The sequence below is a fragment of the Salvelinus alpinus genome, chromosome 1 (assembly GCF_045679555.1).
Source record: "Salvelinus alpinus chromosome 1, SLU_Salpinus.1, whole genome shotgun sequence".
Taxonomy (NCBI): Eukaryota; Metazoa; Chordata; class Actinopteri; order Salmoniformes; family Salmonidae; genus Salvelinus; species Salvelinus alpinus.
The window spans coordinates 90,687,168-90,705,128 of record NC_092086.1 but is presented as its reverse complement, the minus strand read 5'-3'; the positions used below and the strand labels follow the sequence as shown (position 1 = coordinate 90,705,128).

General features: G+C 41.3%; 1 protein-coding gene across 1 annotated transcript in view; it reads right to left on the bottom strand.

Annotated features, from left to right (window-relative positions):
- Positions 1-5,508: 5,508 nt before the first annotated feature.
- Positions 5,509-17,961, bottom strand: part of LOC139533897 (neurite extension and migration factor-like) — a 75,309-nt gene continuing 62,856 nt past the window's right edge. The window contains exons 2-3 of the mRNA XM_071332379.1: positions 13,196-13,320; positions 5,509-12,162 (exon numbers count right to left, since the gene is read on the bottom strand). Of these exons, the coding sequence (XP_071188480.1) occupies positions 8,174-12,162; positions 13,196-13,271 (4,065 nt within the window). The 5' untranslated portion in view covers positions 13,272-13,320 and the 3' untranslated portion in view covers positions 5,509-8,173. The remainder of the gene's footprint in view (positions 12,163-13,195; positions 13,321-17,961) is intronic.

Genomic DNA, 17,961 nt, shown 5'->3' with positions numbered 1-17,961 from the left:
TCTGCTTTGAAAGTTGATAAACTTGTAACCTCACTTTTGAGAAAATGGCTTTTGAATGTTTTGGTACCAACTGGAGAGCTCTTCAGTTTCTTGGCAATTTCTCACATGGAATAGCCTTCATTTCTCAGAACAAGAATAGACTGACGAGTTTCAGAAGAAAGTTCTTTGTTTCTGGCCATTTTGAGCCTGTAATCAAACCCCAAAATGCTGATGCTCCAGATACTCAACTAGTCTAAAGGCCAGTTTTATTGCTTCTTTAATCAGAACAACAGTTTTCAGCTGTGCTAACAGAATTGCAAAAGGGGTTTCTAATGATCAATTAGCCTTTTAAAATGATAAACTTGGATTAGCTAACACAACGTGCCATTGGAACACAGGAGTGATGGTTGCCGATAATGGGCCTCTGTACGCCTATGTAGATATTCCATTAAATGTCTACATTGTATTTTTACTTAAGTACTTTACACCACTGGTGATACGCCATCCCATCTGGTTTGCGCTTAGTGGGACTATCATTTGTTTTTCAACCAGTGGCGGTTCTAGACCATTTCAACTGGGGGGGCCAAGCTGGGGCCAGTTGTATTGTTAGAGGGGCCAGTTACATTAGACGTTATTGTTGTCATATCGTTTTCTTCACTGCATTGCAGGCATTAGCAGGCAAAAGACCATGTTCATAATCATTCAACTATTTATTTGCATTTCCATTCTAATTTTTATTTGCATTACATATTCAGTATCAGGTCACATCAACTGTATTCTCCGGTTGTGTTTTTTTGCAAAAAGATCAGCAAATTCATCTAGACTCAAGGCTTTTGCCCTCCTTGACTCAATACACCTAAATTGCTTAATCTGTCATCTGACATTGTGGACCTGAGATACATTTTCACCAGCATTAGTGCAGAAAAACTCAGTTCACAAGAAGCAGTACTAACATGGATTGAAACAGCTATCTTGCACAGTTTAAAGAGCTCAAAGAAAACTTCTTTATAAGGCTCAATGAATAATGCCTGCTCTACTACACTGGAGGGTCTCTGCATGCCACTCTGTATTTTCCTTTCTAAAATTCTTCTGAACTGATGTAGTTCATGACCCAAGTCCTCAATATTTGATACATTCATACATTCTAGCAAATGGAAACACAAATGGTTTCACAGTGAGAAACACATCACTTGTAGGGTTTAGAGTTTGGATGCCATTCATTATGTCACAGTTTTTGCTAGGGAACCTTCTGTTAAGCTCATTGAGCATATGATCTAAAACAGGGTAGAAAAGGGTTGTACGAAAACGGCCTTCTTCTTGTTCTGAATCTGACCTCTGACCCACTGTACTGAGTACAGTCTCCATTAAATTGAGAGCTTAGCTTTTTTGGTCGTTTTGCAGGGGGGAGTATTGCAGTATCACATTGCTCAGCTGTGGTCAACACAATCAAAAAATGACTCATCCCTGTAGTCATTCAAAGTTTGAACGAAGGCTTCAACTAAATCAACAGCCTTTGACAGGTCAAGTGATGAAGACTGTAGCATATCTGATAGAAATGTTGCTTCTCCAAACACTTTATGGAGTGTAACAAGGCACACAATGATTTGTAAATCTATCTGTGCAAGCAGACCAAGTGCCTCAACAGATCTGTCACCATTGTGTTCTTGGACTATGTCTTGCAGGACTCGCTTAATGGCAAGTAATCTATCCATAATAGTATGTAGAGCCATATATCGATATGCCCAGCAAGTGTCACTTAGTCTCTGAAGCTCTCTAGGTGCACCTGGGTACATCTCTTTTTGTATGCTAAGCCATTTTTGATTCACATATGACCCAGATGTGAAGACGTAAAGTCTTTCTAGTAAGGAGAAGAACTGTCCTACATCAGGAACAGCTTTGACTGTATCCACTAAAACTAAGTTTAGACAGTGTGCACTGCAGTGGATGTTTAAGGCATGCTTCGCTTGTTCTTTAATGCGTGCCTGGACGCCTGAATGCTTGCCACTCATAACAGAAGCACCGCCATATGCTTGGCCTACTAGGTTGTTTTTGTATTCAAGACCATGACTTTCTAATATGTGTATGATTTTGTCAGAAATCCCTGCTGCATCTAGTCGATCAGCCGATTCAAAGTGGAGAAAGCTCTCATGGACAGCTCCTCTGAAATAGTACCTGAGTACTAGAGATATCTGCTCCTTATTTTTACATATTTTGTTTTGTCTGCCATTATGCTAAAGACCTTTCACACATGCTACGACTTTGTATGTCTAGTAGCAACTCCTTCATCACCCTGTTTTCCCTGAGTAGAATCGTGGATTTTGACCTTTGCTGTGAGTGCCTTGTTCTCTCCTTGGAGCGTGAGAATTTCACTCTGGCTAAACTCCAAACTTCCTCTCAGCCCTGCTACCTCCTCACACAACTTTTCCAGTGTTGCATAGATTCCAGCCAGAGCACTAGCCTCTACTTCAATGGTAAGTAAATCGTCTGTGTCTGTAAATAAATCTGTTTTTCTTTTTTTGTCAGGTTAAAGTTATTTTGTGAGGTAGTCAGATCTTTCCATGATGGAATATGTTGTTCCTCCATAGAGTAAAGCTGTTGGTACTCGTCGATTTCCCTCAGGATCTCCTTAGTATCCAGGTTGGCTCTTTACTGCAATCAGTTGTTTTGTGAAAAGATAACAATGAGTCTTTCCCACGACGACAACAGGTGTCTGTAGTACAGCCAGCTAGCACTCGCGGAATCCACGCAAAAACACGTTTGGTCTGTCTGTGTCTTGCTTGCTTGCCAGCTAACTAGTGTTAGTGCAATGACTGGAAGTCTACTGGAGCAGCTGGTATGCAACTAGACCACGTGTCAAACTCATTCCACGAAAGATAAGGAGATAGAAAACCCCTCTCAATGTGAAGCCCTTGGCGTAGAAATTTATTGATCTGCATAGGCCAGAATGCTGTCGCCAGAAGCTGTCTAATCACTAGATTCCAAGTGAAATTATCTATTATTATTATCTATGCATAGTCACTTTAAAAGCTCTACCTACATGTACATATTACCTCAATTACCTCAACACCTGTACCCCCAGGGTGCTCTTCAATCATTTGTTATTCTTATCTCTTACTTTTTTAGGTATTTTCTTAAAACTGCATTGTTGGTTAAGGGCTTGTAAGTAAGCTTTTCACTGTAAGGTCTGCACCTGTTGTATTCAGTGCATGTGACAAATACAATTTGATTTGAAAATCAAATCAAATCAAATGTATTTATATAGCCCTTCTTACATCAGCTGATATCTCAAAGTGCTGTACAGAAATCCAGCCTAAAACCCCAAACAGCAAGCAATGCAGGTGTAGAAGCACGGAAACCCTTGTTTGCACATATTATATCTCCTCCATCCATGCCTCCTGGTGGAAATGTTCTCTCTTTTCCGTTGTGACTTGTCCACCCCTCCTTACCTTGAGGAAAAAGGGAGGATACAACTAGAGTTGTAGAATGCACCCTGTGTATTTCCATAGCAGTGTTTTGTCTCACCTCCTCCCCAGGTTACATTTAATAAATATTCAGTTGTCTTCCTCTCAGTGGTAGACATTCTTACTCCTCTCACTCAATTACTGAGCATGCTGACCTTGGGTTATGCTGTTACCACAAACAATAGATACACAACATAATATTTTTAATTTGGTTGGAATATTGTTGTTACATTCAACATTCACACATATTCCGATTTCTCTGTTATTTAATTAAAATGTGTGCAACAGTGGATAAGAAAAGTATATGAATATACCTATTGTGCAATGTATATTCCATGCAAATCATGTGTTACAAGACAATACACCAGGATAGTCTGAACTATTTCTCATAAAGAGAAAACGATTGAATGGTGCCATCTGCTGGACTAAGAGCTCTATCAGTTGTACCTCCTTGTGCCAAACCACTAAACATAACATAGGAATAGTTTATGCCATAAAGGATTTTAAAATTGTCTGGCCTACTAATTTATCCAGATAATTCAAACTAAACAGTTTTTACTAAAACTTGATGATAATTAGGCCACTAGTTTGACTGGTCCATGCAAGACTTCTAGAATCTAGAGTAGATCAGTGCGTGGGTAAAATCACTAGGGAAGCCAAGCCAAGCAAAACAAGCCATATTACAACATAAGTGTTGTGATAATTGCGTTGTTTGCTCTATAACCCGTTAATTCTTATACCTTGTTGCCACCGTGATATATAGGCCTAAGGCCGAGACAATAAGAAGACACAGCGGCAGAATATATTCAACCACACCTTTGTTTCATCACAAAACCAGAGATCAACATCTGTCCGGTGGATTCACAAAGCATGTTGCATGTAATAAACAGTTGGTCAATGAAGTTGATGTTTCCAGCACTACTAAACAACTATTGATTTAGAACACCGGAGTTGCTGCAAGTCGCCAAGAAATCAGGAGCTGCCTCCACTATTCCAGGACCATTTCAACTTCAACATTTCAACATCATCAAATCACCTATGCTTAATCTAATTCAGTGACAACTAAAAGATTCCAAAAACAACGTAGTCCAATCAACATAAGCTAAATATCATGTGGCTTTCCATGGTACTGATTTCTCTGTGTGTGTGTGTGTGTGTGTTTATGTATGTAAGTAGAAAAAACATGTTGACTCACCCTAATGCCAATACCACCCTCCTCTCTTTCATGGATCAGAATCACCATTGTAATCATTGGCCGGTACAGAGAATTAAGTAAAACCACAAGTAAAAATCCCTATCTCCATCCATGGCTAATTTAGGACAGGGTCAATTTTAGCTAGCTAGCTAGTCACCAGAGGACAACAACACAACAAAATGCAACAATTCAAGTTTTTTCTGTCTATGACTTTTGGCTATTGATGTGATGTGATTGGTGTGAAGCCAAATCCAAACTGGCTTCCCTTGACACTTTTCTTTGGTGCACTAGGACCATTCACAATTGAGCTCACTCAGTTCGTTGATTGGTTATTATTTTATACATTTTTTTTATCAAGGGAGGCCAAATTCTCGCTTGCTTCCCTTGCATTCAATGACCAGACATCATCAGCTAGATGGGCTACACATACAGAGACAGAGGGGAGCTGTTTTGCACGCTCAGATGCTTTCTCCGGTGAGATACATTCAACCTCTTGTGAATTGAAGGAAAATAATGAAACACAAGAGAGATAAAATATACATTATTTTATGTTTTTTTGTGTTTTTGTAAATTTTGCAGGGAAGCCATCCATGAATATACGCCACTGGAATAAATAGATTGTAGTCTCTCTAAACATGTGCCTATTCATCAAAGCAAAATATCTGAAAATAAAAATTATATGAAGTAACATGTTTAGCATTTTGTGGAGTCCTGGGAATGAATCTATTTTCAGACATGCAAACACATGCACAGACTACAATAAATATTTGAACACTTCTTGAAATCTTCAAGATGCATGCAACATAAGGACTGTATACATTCTCAGAAAGAGGTCAATACAGTCCCTACAGAGACGAAAATGGAGACCTCATCTGAAAGCAGCAATCAAAAGCTCATTTTTATTTGATATTTATTCCATAAACATTATTACAAAACTCAGCAAGTTACCAATATTACATTGTCACCATACAGGCTTGTCCACAAATATTTAAACCTTTGCAACAGTTACAACAAAACAAAATAATACTAGAATGATTTACATGAAAATCTATAAAACAGCAATAAATTCACAAACATGTCTTTATTTCAGTTTTTCTTTTTGTTTTATCATACTTTTTACACAGTAGCACTACACTCCCACAACAAGATTGGTCTGATTACAAAACTTCCAACAAAATGTTACAGCTTTTTTCCCAGTGTTTTACCCTCTCCTTTTTTGGAGTTTTTTTGTCATGTTTGTTATTTTGGTTTTTAAAACCAGAGGCATGTCATTACGCATCCCTTTCACTGCCTGTAAAGGTGAAAAAAGAGTATCCACACTCACAAATACTTCACAGCACTTTCTAAGAAAAATATACACTTAGAAAATATTTTACAAATCGTTACACTGAAAAATATACAAGATTCATCGAGGACGTCAAGAGTTCTTTTGGAATCCCTCTGGCAACAACTCTGACAATATTTATAAAGCTCAATATTCTTTTCAACAAAAAAGGCAAAACATAATTTCAATTAATGTCAAAATCATGGCAGAATTAGGCTACATCAAACATAACAGTATCTAATACATTCATAAATAGGGCACAGAAGATTTCTTCATCCTTTTTTCAATTACCTGTAAATTAATTTGCTTTCAAGCACCTTTCCGAGGCAGCTCAACAGTGGTACATCATATACAACTCTTGTTGGAGAGGAAGTACAGTACATTCAATTGACAATGGGCAGGGATGATATAAGGCAGTTTGCTCCACACCACCTAGTGGTGACACTTGTCCTGGTCCCACATCTAAATGGCTAGCCTGGCAACTTGGAGAAGATGGAGGGGAAGGGAGGTTGCGAGAGACAAAGGTCTTCACAATAAATATTGATCTCTGATGGATAGTATCAATTTATGTCAATTGAAATAAATTGTATAAATCTAATATAGAGCTCCATGTTGGTGCAGTGGTAGGTGAATGCATGAGATTACATTCATCTGTGTGCTCATCTTGAGTATAGTACAAATGTAAACCTCAATATTTTGAGCGCTTGGGACTATAAGGTTCTATTTGCAAAAATATGATTCTGAGAGAATTGGCTTTAAAGATCCGAACCCTCATTGGTGTCAATGGTGTCAGCAATTTTTATCTTGTATTCTTTAAAACTTAACAACATGAATTGGTGTATTTACAGTACTATATAGGTAGAGAACATTGAACAGATCAAGGCTATGCCAATAACTACATTTTGACAAAAAATGCAGATAGAACCTTGTAGTCCGATGATCTCGATGTAATTAACCTGTTAGAGCATATTTAATCCCCTTCTCTGTATCTCCATGCTGGCTGTGGATTTGGAGTTCAGATGGCAATCATTTCAGAAGAATGTATGAAAGAAAAGACAGTAATTTGCATTTTGGTAAAAGGTGTATCACTGTCAGCTGCAGGTGCTTGGCAAACGGAATAGATCCCAAGTGTAAGATCTCTGGAATGTCGACCTGCCACCATAGTCCAGAACCCCCACCGCACAACCGTAACAAAAAGAACATGAAACAGCCAATATACATACAGATAGAAAATGTTTATACAGGTACTTGATCAACGTTTGGCACATTAATTCCATTTTCAACATTATAATTATTGTCATATTCTGCAAATAGTGCATATGTCTCTGTACAATAGCATTAACAAATTGCAATTTTGGGTACTTACTCCACTTACCCTCCCACCAACTCTCCCCAAACCATGGCAATAAGCCAATGACAAATAATACCATTTAAAGATATTAATACAATTAGGACAGTTTGATAAATTTGTCTTATTGTTAATACAAAAAGAGTCCCTTTTTTAATTATGAAGTCTGGTTCCCAGCAGAACAGCGATACAGTTCTCCAACACCAGTGAAACATCCACAACTGGAATGGCAGGGTGATATCAGTAATGATAGGATAGGCCTACTGTAACTGTTCACTTGTGACTCACTCCACTCTCTCTTCTTACACTGAAGGAAACCACTGTCTGAATGTAAGGATGGACAACTTTTGAACTGTGATTTTATTTTGTGGAGAGCAACAGACGGAATTTTGACATTATTAAGATGGGGCAAGCTGTTCTGCTGAAATGGAGAAATGAAAAAACAAAGCAAACCACTAAGTATCACAAAAATTATTTTCAAAACAGTTTCAAGGTAATCTTTCTTATTATACAAAAGTCAAACCTAAAGTAACAAAAAACAAAACAATCTAAAGACCAAGAAAGGTGAATCAAGCAGCAGTCAGAAACAAAATGTAGCCACGGTAGTTTGAAAACCCAGTCAAGCTGAAGACAATCAATCACTCAATAGGTAGTTTCTCAGGAACAAATAAAATCTTACATGCAAGTTATTTCGGCTCTATTTAGGGTAAAATAAGCAGGTGGGGTAGTCAAGGTTAAAGTCTTTGCCATGCAACACTTGGATTTAAGTCAAAAAGGGAGAGCAGTAAGGGAACCCAGGGAACTGAGCAAGGGGCAGGAGGAAATAGAGTGAGTGGGACATACTTTGCAGCCACTGGTACAAAATATTACCTCCGTTTCTCATAAGAGGCCATCAGAGCCACGTTCTTGCTCGAGTCCCGCTTCCCTGTATTGTTTTCGTCTCGAGCAAATTTTGCACCGGTTTTGTGACGGTACATTTTTTTGTGTGCGGGCCCACAGATGCCAGGTATACCGAGGCTGGACTTGTTGAACACGTTGCAGTCCAGCATGAGAGGGGGGAAGAAGGGGTTTGAAGGAATTAACTTGGCTTGGTTTTTGGCTCCCATGCCAGCTGCCTTCCTGCCCCTTCCTGCCACAGCGGAGGTGGTATAACCACCCTTTTTCCTGACGTTAGCTGTTGTTCCCGCCAGGATTTTAAGTGTCTTAGTTTTAAGGCTGTTGGCATCTGGAGGCTGACAGAGTCCAGACATGGGGTCCCACAGTGGCTCGATTGACACCTTCATAAACCTCTGGACCTCTGCCATCCCAGAGGCTATGTTGGACAGGATGTTGGAGGGCTCTTCAAACTCTCGCTGGTCGTCATCCACAGGACTGTTGTTGTTGCCGTCTGCCCAGCCCCCACCATGCTCCTCCAGTAAAGGCCAGTCTTCTGATAGTCCAGCAAGGCCTTCACATTCTTCACCTTTTGCATTTGCCTTTGCATCAAGCAGGGCTTTTAGCTTTTTGGATGAACTAGAATTCTGTCTAGGGGCTTTGTTCTTCTCTGTCTTGGGGGCCCTTGGAGCCTTGCTTTTCTGTTTACTGGTTGCTTTCCTTTTTGACTTGGGACCTTTAGTTCGACTTCCGATGGATTCGGGCTGCTCATCAAAGACGTTGGGGCCATCAATCTTACCTGTGCCGTCATTGTCATTGAAAGTATGGAACTGGAACTGATGATTGTTTATCGCTCTGCCATCATGGTTTTGTTGTGGCAGGACATTACAGTCCCACTTAGTCCCATCAGGTGTAGCTGAGAGAGTCATGTCTCCTGTCTCTCCCTGAAACTCCCTGGCCTTTCCTAGGCTTTCCATAATTTCTGTCCCCATCACCTGTGGGGAGAGATTTGGTGTGTCAGGTGGCGACATCTCTGACAACGGCGAGTGCCTGAACTTATCAGGGGTGAAGTTGGAGATGTCCAGTAGGTCTGTAGACTCCCTGAGGGGAGTGATTTCATCGGTACTTCGCTGGATCACCAGTTTGGGACTGCAGTGGGCCAAGAAGTTCTCGTTCACATCGTCTTCACTCTCCTTCTCACAGGACTTGAGACTCATAGAGCTGTAGTTGCTGGAGGTGGCAGACAGTGAACTCATAGAGTCATAGCTGGCTAGCCTGCCGTTCTCTGTGTTTAGAGTGACTCTATGGAACTGCACTTGTTCCTCTTTAGCTGACTGGCTGACTTGTAGGCCTGAGTCTAGTCCTGGTGGCTCCTCAGGCAAATATGCCTTATCATACAGCAGTCTGTTGCCATCTACATTGACTTGACTATATCCTGACAACGGCAAGTTGTTTGTCATTGGCAAAGAAATGGTGCTGGAAAAGTCAGAAGGTTCAGGTTTAATATCAGGTGTAAATGATAAATGTTTACCTTCAGACTGCCATGATGTGTGAGTGAAGTTTGGCTCCATCTGATTGGAGCAGTTAGAGGGGGACTGTTGGAGCTCAGACTCTGAGGGTGGGGATAGAACACAGCTCTGGGCCAGCTGTAGGTTAGTGAATGGATTCTCCTCCTGGGAGAAGCCATGAGGAAACTGCTGTCGGGGATGCTGCTGGGAGTAATATGTCAGCCCAGTGTTACTGGATGAGTCAGAGGCCTCTAGTAATGTCTGCAGGTAGCCTCCAGGGATGACATGTAGACCACTATTCACATTTACAGGATGGGTCATTGTACTGGAAGGGGAGCAGGGGGCTGGTATAAAAGTGGACTTTTCATTGGGGTCGACACTGACAGTAGAGTCATCACAAATCTGGGGGCTGCCTGCAGTGGAGTAAACTATGTCAGGGTGCGGATTTGGGGATAGTGGGCCAACCTCTTGTAGCTGTATCACAGTTTTACCAACCTCCTGCTGAGCCTCGTTCATTCTTTTCAACCTCAGTCTGGCCTCGCTTTTAAATTTCCTTATTTGCACAGTCTTATTCCCAAGTCTTTTCCCCTCCCTCTCTAGCGATCTGCTTTTTCCTGTCACACTGCCTTGGTCTAATCTAGCAGCACAGTCAGAGGTCGTTGTTGTTATAGATTCCATATCTGTACAGGCAGCTTCATCCTCAGCTGCGCCCACCTCTTGCTTGTGATCGGTGTGGTTTGGCGAGAGCTTTACAGAGTGAATTCTTTGAATCCGGACTCTATTTGCAATCCTGTATTTTCGTTTTGTCAGGCTCGAATTAAGGGAACGCCTGCAGCCATTTGGAAATGTGTTTTTATCACCAGCAGCCAGCATGCGCTGCTCCTGCATTTCCTGGCGCCTCTTTTGCCAGTAGTCTTTCAGAGGAGCCATTCTCTGGTACTTATGAACTAAGTCCTTACTTAAGCTTACTGTTGTCTCTGATGTGTCAATTTTGCCAAGCTTTAATAACATGTGCTTCTCCCCTTTAAATCGGTTTATGATGATGTATTTGATTATCACCGGAGGCTCTTTTCGTGAGGATTTTCTCCTCTTCTTTGGACACCAGTCATCATCCTCCTCTTTTTTTGGGACCACCGTCTGCTTGTCTTTTTTCTCTGTGTTCCTCTCGCTCTCGATAGAATCCACGTCGTACAGATAGTCGTCGCTGTATCTGACTTTTCTCTTGGACCTCAGCCCATAGCTCAGCTGGCTGGAGGAGCTGGAGTTCTCCCTGGAGAGGAAGCAGTGTTTCTGTTTGGTCTGGCAGGTGTCAAGGGAGGATCCAGTACAGGAGCTGTCATCGCTGTACTCTCCAGAGTCCACTGTGGAATTGTTGAAGTCAAACAGGTAGCTGCTCTCTGGACTGACATTCGGCGTCACCTCAGCAGAGCTGCTGCTGTTGTTTTTGTCAACCTTTTCTCCAGCCGCCCAGACTTCAACAATCTCTCCCTTCACCTGTGCTCCTTCAGCTCCCTTCTTCACTGCTCCCTCACCCTCCTTTTTGGCCACGACACTTGGGAAGAAGTTGAACTGGGTTTCCTCCTGAATGGGGTTGGTCTTTTCTCGGACGTTGTCCTGGAAGGACTCGTAGCGGATCTTCAGCGAGCACACGTCGCTGCCCAGGGTGGAGTCCTCGTCCTCATCATCAAACATGTAGTTGTCTACGTCCTCTTCTGAGAAGAGGTTGACAGAGAGCTCGTTCTTAGAGCAGAGGTCCAGCAGCTCGATCTTACTCTCGCTGATAAAGGACTCAAAGCAGCCCCAGTCCTGGCTGGAGTTGGCCAGTAGAGCCTCCTCACCATTGCACTTGTCCAGGAGCAGGCCTTCGTAGATACTCTTCGGCGTGGTGTCCTCCGAGTCGCTGTCCTCCACTGACTTCTCATCATCTGTCTTCTCCTCTGCCCTGATCTTGTGCTCTGGGTAGCTGAGGAGCTGGTCTGAGAGCAGCTGATCCCCGTAGCGGATACCATCCCCAGAACTCATGCACTGCATGGCCATGTCAGGACAGGAGACAGGACAGGGGTCATAGTCCCGGCCCAGGTCCAGCCCTGGCTCAGGCTCTGTAGCGTCCTTGGTCTCGATGAAACAGCCCAGGCATGTGCGGCTTTGTGGCATGAGGCAGTCTCCTCCAGACAGGGCTGATACACTCCCTATCTCCATTATTGTGAAAGCTGCTTTGTTACTACAGTCCTCTGGAAGAGCCCAGGGACTCACCTCTTTTGTTGTGCAAGAGGAGGTGAGGGAGATGGCGTGGATGGAAGAGGGGTCATCAGTGGTAGTGGTGGTGATGCTGGGCTCAGAGGTCTCTGTTGAGCTGAGGGGTGAGAATGGGTTCAGTGAGGTCCTCTCACTCTCATGGCCTCCTTTTGGTTGATTGGCTGTAGGTGAGACGGCGGTGCTGTCTGGCTGCAGATTACTGTCCTGGATGTGTGATTCTGTAGAGCAGAACAGAGAGATGATATCAGATAATAACTAATTCACCAGTGAACTCACTGATGGACAATGTGAGAGTACTTTAATATACTGTCCTATATGGAAGGACATTTTAATATACTCTACTATTTCCTATCTTTAATTATTTTTCATTTTCAGCTCAATGTATGTTCCTAGGCTCTCTTACAGCTGATAAAATGCACAGGTCGTGTTTTTTTAAACAGGCTGCACAAAGTCATCCTTTTGTACAAAGACACGGAATAATATAGCTAATTCAAGCTGAAAAGGTGAATTCTGCTTTTTATTGAGGAAAATGAAATGCTCATCATTTTCTCATCATTGTGTTTCTTGTGCTTTATAATTTGTGATAAGAATACATTGAGAATAAAATACCCAATAGAAAGTAATGGGACAATTATAGTGGAAATATGCCATTAGCCTATTTTTCACTCTTAAATAAGGCCTCTGCTCTGCCTCTTCTATTACTCTGGTTCATGTATTTGTAGGATACATGGAAGGAATGACAAAGGTAATAACCTTTCCCCTGCTCTTTGTGAGTGGTCTTCCCCCTTTGACATTCAGGATCGTTAGGGGTGGGAAAGGATGATAAGTAGTTTCAGAAGTAAAAAATGGAGGAAAACATTCCACACATTGGACCGTCTCTGAGCACTGAAACATTGCTCATCCATTCAGATGCAGCAAAGGTTAAGGTCACTAAATATCAAGGCTGGGGCTTCTTGCCTTTCAGTTCTGTGAAGGTAACAGGTAAACTCAATAGCAGAGGAGGTGAAAACAATGCATAGCATCTTGTTCCATATAAGAACTCTGTACCTCCTTGTAACCAGCAGGACATAATGTACTGTGATAACGTAACAGCATTCCCTCTGTTCCTTAATAGAAACATTTTAAAATGCTAAAACATACAGTATGAAGTGTTGATATACACCTGTGGTGAGGAATTACATCTTGGTGTGTCCATCCTTTTTTTGATTCAAGTAAAGTGTTTCTAGCAAAGCAACATACAAATGTCTTTACCATTCTCATCCTCTTTGTTGATCTGTTCCAGGTTTGGAGCCAGCACAGAAAAGTTGGGTTCTTGAAACACATCCATCAATTTAGCTTGGTTCTAGTTGTCCCTTACACTATTGCCACTATCCAACCTGCAAAAACACAGAGAAAGAGACACAGGAAAAAATAAAAACACTGGAGCTGACAAAAGGAGAAGGCTTATTATGTTATCATAACAATATACACTGTCACATACATCTTTGTGGACCCTCGTCTTTGTCAACTACAATGTATGAAAGGCTTCAAAAGAGCCTAGGGAATGGAGATTTTATGTATGAAAATGTTTTTTTTAAACTATATTTCTCCTCAATACCATGGCTTTTTGCCCAAGATTCTATTCTTTGTTCCACTAAAATATCTGTCCCAATCTACGGGCTATCAAGGGATATTGGGCACCAATATAGGAGACTGACATATATTGTATCTAGTAGGCTTTTCAACACCTGAGCCTCAGGCTGTATGTAAATTGCAGGCAAATCCTCCTGGCCTTTTGTATATTGCTTTAATCAAGCATTTCTCAGGTCTCAAAACTCCTCAATAACTTGCTTTATGAGAATTGCTCTAAGCAAATGTCAGAAGTAACAATAGTATAAAATCACACCAACAAGATCCGATTTCTGTACCATATTCAATTTTCTTAGCTTGTTCTTAGCTTCTAACTCTCCTGTTTACTCTTTCCCACTCCCCGTCCTCCTCCCCCATCCATTTTCTTGCAACCAAGGAGCAACAACAAATGGCCAGATTAATGAAGATGGAGAAGAAGCAATAAGAGGTTGCATAAAATTAGCCTTCTGTCTAACGATCATGTCCAATTTAACACCTTATTAAGCCATGTTGTTTCATCTCCTGGAGGCCATTTGCGACAAAGATTTGTGAGCCGCATGAAACCAGACTTTCTGCCAGTGCAGTGCTGACTCACTGCCAGCTGGAACGATGCTGGTAACCTGGACTGGCTCTCTGTCTCTGTGTAATTAACCTGGGTCTCTGTGTTAACCTGACCATGGGTCTCTATGTTAACCTGGCCATGGTTCTCTCTCTGTGTTAACCTAGCCATGGGTCTCTGTGTTAACCTGACCATGGGTCTCTATGTTAACCTGGCCATGGTTCTCTGTGTTAACCTGGCCATGGTTCTCTCTCTGTGTTAACCTAGCCATGGGTCTCTGTGTTAACCTAGCCATGGGTCTCTGTGTTAACCTGGCCATGGTTCTCTCTCTGTGTTAACCTAGCCATGGGTCTCTATGTTAACCTGGCCATGGTTCTCTCTCTGTGTTAACCTGACCATGGGTCTCTATGTTAACCTGGCCATGGTTCTCTGTGTTAACCTGGCCATGGTTCTCTCTCTGTGTTAACCTAGCCATGGGTCTCTGTGTTAACCTAGCCATGGGTCTCTATGTTAACCTGGCCATGGTTCTCTCTCTGTGTTAACCTAGCCATGGGTCTCTGTGTTAACCTCCCACTGGGCAAAACTGGTTGAATCAATGTTGTTTCCACATAGTTTTAACCCCAAAAATGTAATGTGATGACGTTGAATCAATGTAGAAAACTGATTGAATTTGCAAAATGTCATCAGTGTGGGGGAATTGTATCTATTTTTACCCAACCTAAATCCAATGTCAATGTGATTTCACGTTATTTGACAACAAAATAGACGGTGAACTGACGTCTATGCCAGTGGGCTGGCCATGGGTCTCAGTGTTAACCTGACCATGGGTCTCTGTGTTAACCTGACCATGGGTCTCAGTGTTAACCTGACCATGGGTCTCTGTGTTAACCTGACCATGGGTCTCTGTGTTAACCTGACCATGGGTCTCTGTGTTAACCTGACCATGAGTCTCTGTGTTAACCTGACCATGGGTCTCAGTGTTAACCTGTCCATGGGTCTCTGTGTTAACCTGGTGTAACAAATGTCCAGCGTAGACAAAAAGACTGGTCTCGGCACAAGTGTAATAGATGTGATCGTATATCGTAACACTCTTGCGTTGTGATTTTCAAGAAAGGAATACCCAGTCAGCGGGCCAAGTTGATTGGTGTTTGTTCTGAGGATAGACACAAGGGTTGCCCATTAGATGTGCAGGACAACAGTATGTTGATGGCTGTAGATTTGTGATCTATCGCTTGCATGTCAATATCAGAATGGGTATTTTGTAATCAAACATAACCATGATAAAAAGAGTACAAAATACAATAAATGTAAGTACCTGATGATAGACACAAGGAATCACATTAGATGTGCAGGACAACAGTATGTTGATGGCTGTAATTTCATGGTTTGTCTGTTTCATGGTTTGTCTGAAATAACTATGATTTAGCAGGGACTAATGTGACCATTACCATCTTGATCATGCTAGCTAACTCGCTCTTACAGAAATAACATACAAAAGCACATCCCAAGATGCCCCCAATATCTAACAGGTACTGTACACATATTCTTTCAGAAAGTATTCACACTGCTTGACTTTTTCAAAATGTTGTTGCCTTACAAAGTGAGATAAACATTTATTTAATTGTCATTTTTTGTCAACGATCCTCACAAAAAACTATAGTGTCAATGTGGAAGAAAAATTCTAACATTTGTAAAACATTTATGAAGTATAAAACACTAATATATTTTGATTAGATAAGTATTCAACCCCTTGAGTCAATACATGTTAGAATCACCTTTGGCAGTGATTACAGCTGTGAGTCTTTCTGGGTAAGTCTCTAAGAGATTTCCACACCTGGATTGTGCAACATTTGCCCGTTATTATTTTCAAAATTCTTCCACCTCTGTCAAATTGGTTGTTGTTCATTGCTAGACAACTATTTTTAGGTCTTGCCATAGCTTTTCAAGCAGATTTAAGTCAAAACTGTAACTCGGCCACTCAGGAACATTCACTAATCCTCTTGGTAAGCAATTCCAGTGTAGATTTGGCCTTGTGTTTTAGGCTATTGTCCTGCTGAAAGGTGAATTCATTTCCCAGTGTCTAGTGGAAAGCAGACTGAACCAGGTTTTCCTCTAGGATTTTGCCTGTGCTTAGCTCCATTCTGTACATGTTTTATCCTGAAAAACTTACCAGTCCTTAACGATTACAAGCATACCCATAACATGATGCAGCCAACACTATGAATAAAAATATGGAGTGTGGCACTCAGTAATGTGTTGTATTGGATTTGCCCCAAACATAACACTTTGCTTTCAGGACAAAAACTTAACTGCTTTGCCACATTTTTTAAAGTATTACTTTAGTGCCTTTTAGCAAACAGGATGCATGTTTTGTAATTTTTTACATTTTGTCCAGGCTTCCTTCTAGAAAAACATAATTCCACTTTGACATTATGGGGCATTATTGTGTGTAGGCCAGCGACAATTTTAAATTCCGTCTGTAACACAAGAAAATGTGGAAAAAGTCAAGGGGTGTGAATAATTTCTGAAGGCACTGTATACACATTAGGACATGTATGTAGTGAACTCGTACACATTGTAGAATATAGTATTTCAGAACATGACCTACTGCTTGCATGTCAATATCAGACTGGGAAGAATGTATGTTCGCGATCTCCCCCTATCTGCAAGCATGACTAATGGCATAACACCTTATTGATATGTAAATTCAACCAACTAATAGGAATACAGAAACATCGAATACATATTTCTGCAGTGTCAAGTGGAAACATAACCAACCCCGTTAATAGGATCGGACCCTTTTTTTCAATTTCCGCCTAAAATGACATACCCAAATCTAACTGCCTTTAGCTCAGGACCTGAAGCAAGGATATGCATATTATTGATACCATTTGAAACACTTTGAAGTTCGTGGAAATGTGAAATTAATGTAGGGAATATAACACATTAGATCTGGTAAAAGATTAAAAAAATATATATATATATTTTTTTTGTTTGTTTTTTGTTCCATCATCTTTGAAATACAAGAGAAAGGTCACAATGTATTATTCCAGGTTAGGCTCAATTTCGATTTTGGACACTAGATGGCAGCAGTGTATTTGCAAAGTTTTAGACTGATCAAATGAACCATTGCATTTCTGTTCAAAATGTTTCCCAAATGTGCCTAATTGGTTTATTAATACATTTTCAAATTCATAACTGTGCACTCTCCTCAAACAATAGCATGGTATTCTTTCACTGTAATAGCTACTGTGAATTGGACAGAGCAGTTAGATTAACAAGAATTTAAGCTTTCTGCCCATATCAGATATGTCTATGTCCTGGGAAATGATTGTGTTACTTACAACCTCATGCTAATCACATTAGCCTACGTTAGCGCAACCGTCCCACAGGGGGGACACCGATCCTGTAGAGGTTTTAACCTGGTCAAGGGTCTCTGTGTTAACCTGGCCATGGTTCTCTGTCTGTTTTATCGTGGCAAGGGGTCTCTGTTTTGCCCTGGCCACTCTGTCTACCACTGTGCACTAATTTTACTGAAAAGACTCTGGTCTACTCTTAAGTTATCACTATGAGTCATTGGGAAGCGGTATTAAAATCTTAACCGCAGAATTGTCTTATCTCAGCACTGCGTAGAGAGAGACCACTGGAAACAGAGTAGTACAGGGAGAGAGTTTGCAGAGATATGAAACATTATCTTCAGCGGGAGATGCTCAGCATCCTTTTACAACTAAAAACAACACCTGGCAGGCCCAAGATGACAAATGCGTGAAAGTATAACTGCCAGACTTGAATCCATTACTGGCATGGAGTAGCATCTGTGGTTATCAAACCCTTGTGAGGCACATTCAAT